The 1,745-nt window shown below is 59.1% G+C and overlaps 1 protein-coding gene across 1 annotated transcript in view; it reads left to right on the top strand.

Annotated features, from left to right (window-relative positions):
* Positions 1-194: 194 nt before the first annotated feature.
* Positions 195-1,745, top strand: part of ILF2 (interleukin enhancer binding factor 2) — a 2,919-nt gene continuing 1,368 nt past the window's right edge. Inside the window, exons 1-6 of the mRNA XM_010178563.1 lie at positions 195-233; positions 769-873; positions 990-1,067; positions 1,212-1,314; positions 1,397-1,462; positions 1,642-1,744. Coding sequence (XP_010176865.1) covers positions 775-873; positions 990-1,067; positions 1,212-1,314; positions 1,397-1,462; positions 1,642-1,744 — 449 coding nt within the window. The 5' untranslated portion in view covers positions 195-233; positions 769-774. The remainder of the gene's footprint in view (positions 234-768; positions 874-989; positions 1,068-1,211; positions 1,315-1,396; positions 1,463-1,641; position 1,745) is intronic.

Here is a 1,745-nt window from a genome sequence, read left to right as displayed (position 1 = left end):
GGGCTGAGGGGGAGCCCCGGTTGTGCGGCCAGCGCCGAGCAGCACCGGGGCGGGGGCAGCAGCGTGAGGGGGCTGTGAAGAAACCTCTCCTATTTCTGTAGGGCCTTTCCTGCGTCCTCTGCGAAACGGGTGGGGGGTGGCTGCACATCCCCGCAGAGAATAAAGGCGATTTTTTTCTCTCCTCCTTTAGGTTCCGGCCCTTTGTGCCGCACATCCCCTTTGATTTCTATGTCGTGAGTAACCAGCCCTCTCCTACAGAGCTGTCTGCAGGCAGCAGCTGGGGGAGTTTTCCTTAAAACCCGGCTGTGCTGACGCCAGGCCATGGTTTGACTTCTTTTAGCTTAGCTGGAGCAGAGGAGCTCACTGCAGATGCTGTTGGTTCAGTAACCACCCTGGCCCTTGTACCTCAGGGATGGCTGGGATGCAGTTGAGTAACGACCCCAGCAATTAAATGCCTTGGTTTTGGGGTTTTCTGCCTTTTTAAGGCTCACTCTGACCCTCAAATCTGTAACATGGATGTGGGTTTACCCCAAGTGCTGTCACTCACCTGCAGTGTAGCTCATTAAAGACCTTGAGCGAGCTCCTCCTCCCGTAATACAACGTGAAAGTGCAGTTGCAGCAAGGGAAGAGCACGATGGGGAATCGCAAAGGAAACAGCTGGAGAATTCAAACCAAACCAGAACCCCATGGAGGGGTTTTTGCTGATGAATGCGTTGAACCCAGGTCTCTCTCGTGGGCGTTGTGGTCTGACCTCTGATCCCGTTGCAGTGCGAAATGGCTTTTCCCCGCGTCAAGCCCGCTGCTGACGAGACGGCGTTCAGCGAGGCCTTGCTGAAGAGGAACCAGGATCTGGCTCCGACCGCTGCTGAGCAGGTTTTGTGCCAAAAATTGCCTCGCGTTTTATCTCGCAGCGGGGCTGCGACGCCGCGCGGGATCGGCTCAGCTCGAGCCCTGCTGGTAACGCCGCCCGTGCCCCAACTCCTTTTCAGGCCTCCATTCTTTCCCTGGTGACCAAAATCAACAACGTCATCGACAACTTAATCGTGGCGCCAGGAACGTTTGAAGTGGTGAGCGGCAAGAGCTGCGTGGGGAGCTGCTTTGGCGCGGGGGACGCTGGCGGTGTCGCTGCCAAAGCGGATTAAAGATTCGCAGCGACTCCCGGAAACGCAGCTTGTGCGTTAAACTCCCTCACTCTTTGCTCTGCCCAACAGCAAATCGAGGAGGTTCGCCAGGTGGGCTCCTACAAGAAGGGCACGATGACCACGGGGCACAACGTGGCCGACCTGGTTGTGATCCTGAAGATCTTACCCACGCGTGAGTGCCGGCAGCGCGGCCGCGGAGCGAAGGCGGCGCTGGGCCCCGCTCTCACCTCCTCCTCCTCTTCTCTTCTCCCCAGTGGAAGCTGTGGCCGCCTTGGGGAACAAAGTGGTGGAAAGCCTGAGGGCGCAGGACCCCGGCGAAGGTGGGACACGCACCCGTGGGGGGACGCGGGGTGCTGGGGGCGCCGTTTCCCTTCGGTTTTGGGCAGCAGCCGGGGGTTTACGCGGAGGGGACAGCACAACCCGTGGTTTTTCCTGCGTTCCCGGGTGCTCTTAAGGTTTTCTGGCTGCTCAGTGAGGAATTGCTGCTGTTTCCCCCCAGTCCTGACCATGCTGACCAACGAGACCGGCTTCCAGAACAGCTCCGCCGCACCGACAGTGAAGATCCTCATCACCCCGGTGCCGCCCAACCTCCGCCAACTGCAC

Source organism: Mesitornis unicolor, unplaced genomic scaffold (genome assembly GCF_000695765.1).
Source record: "Mesitornis unicolor isolate BGI_N332 unplaced genomic scaffold, ASM69576v1 scaffold42000, whole genome shotgun sequence".
Classification (NCBI taxonomy): Eukaryota; Metazoa; Chordata; class Aves; order Mesitornithiformes; family Mesitornithidae; genus Mesitornis; species Mesitornis unicolor.
This window is presented reverse-complemented; position numbering and strand designations above follow the sequence as displayed.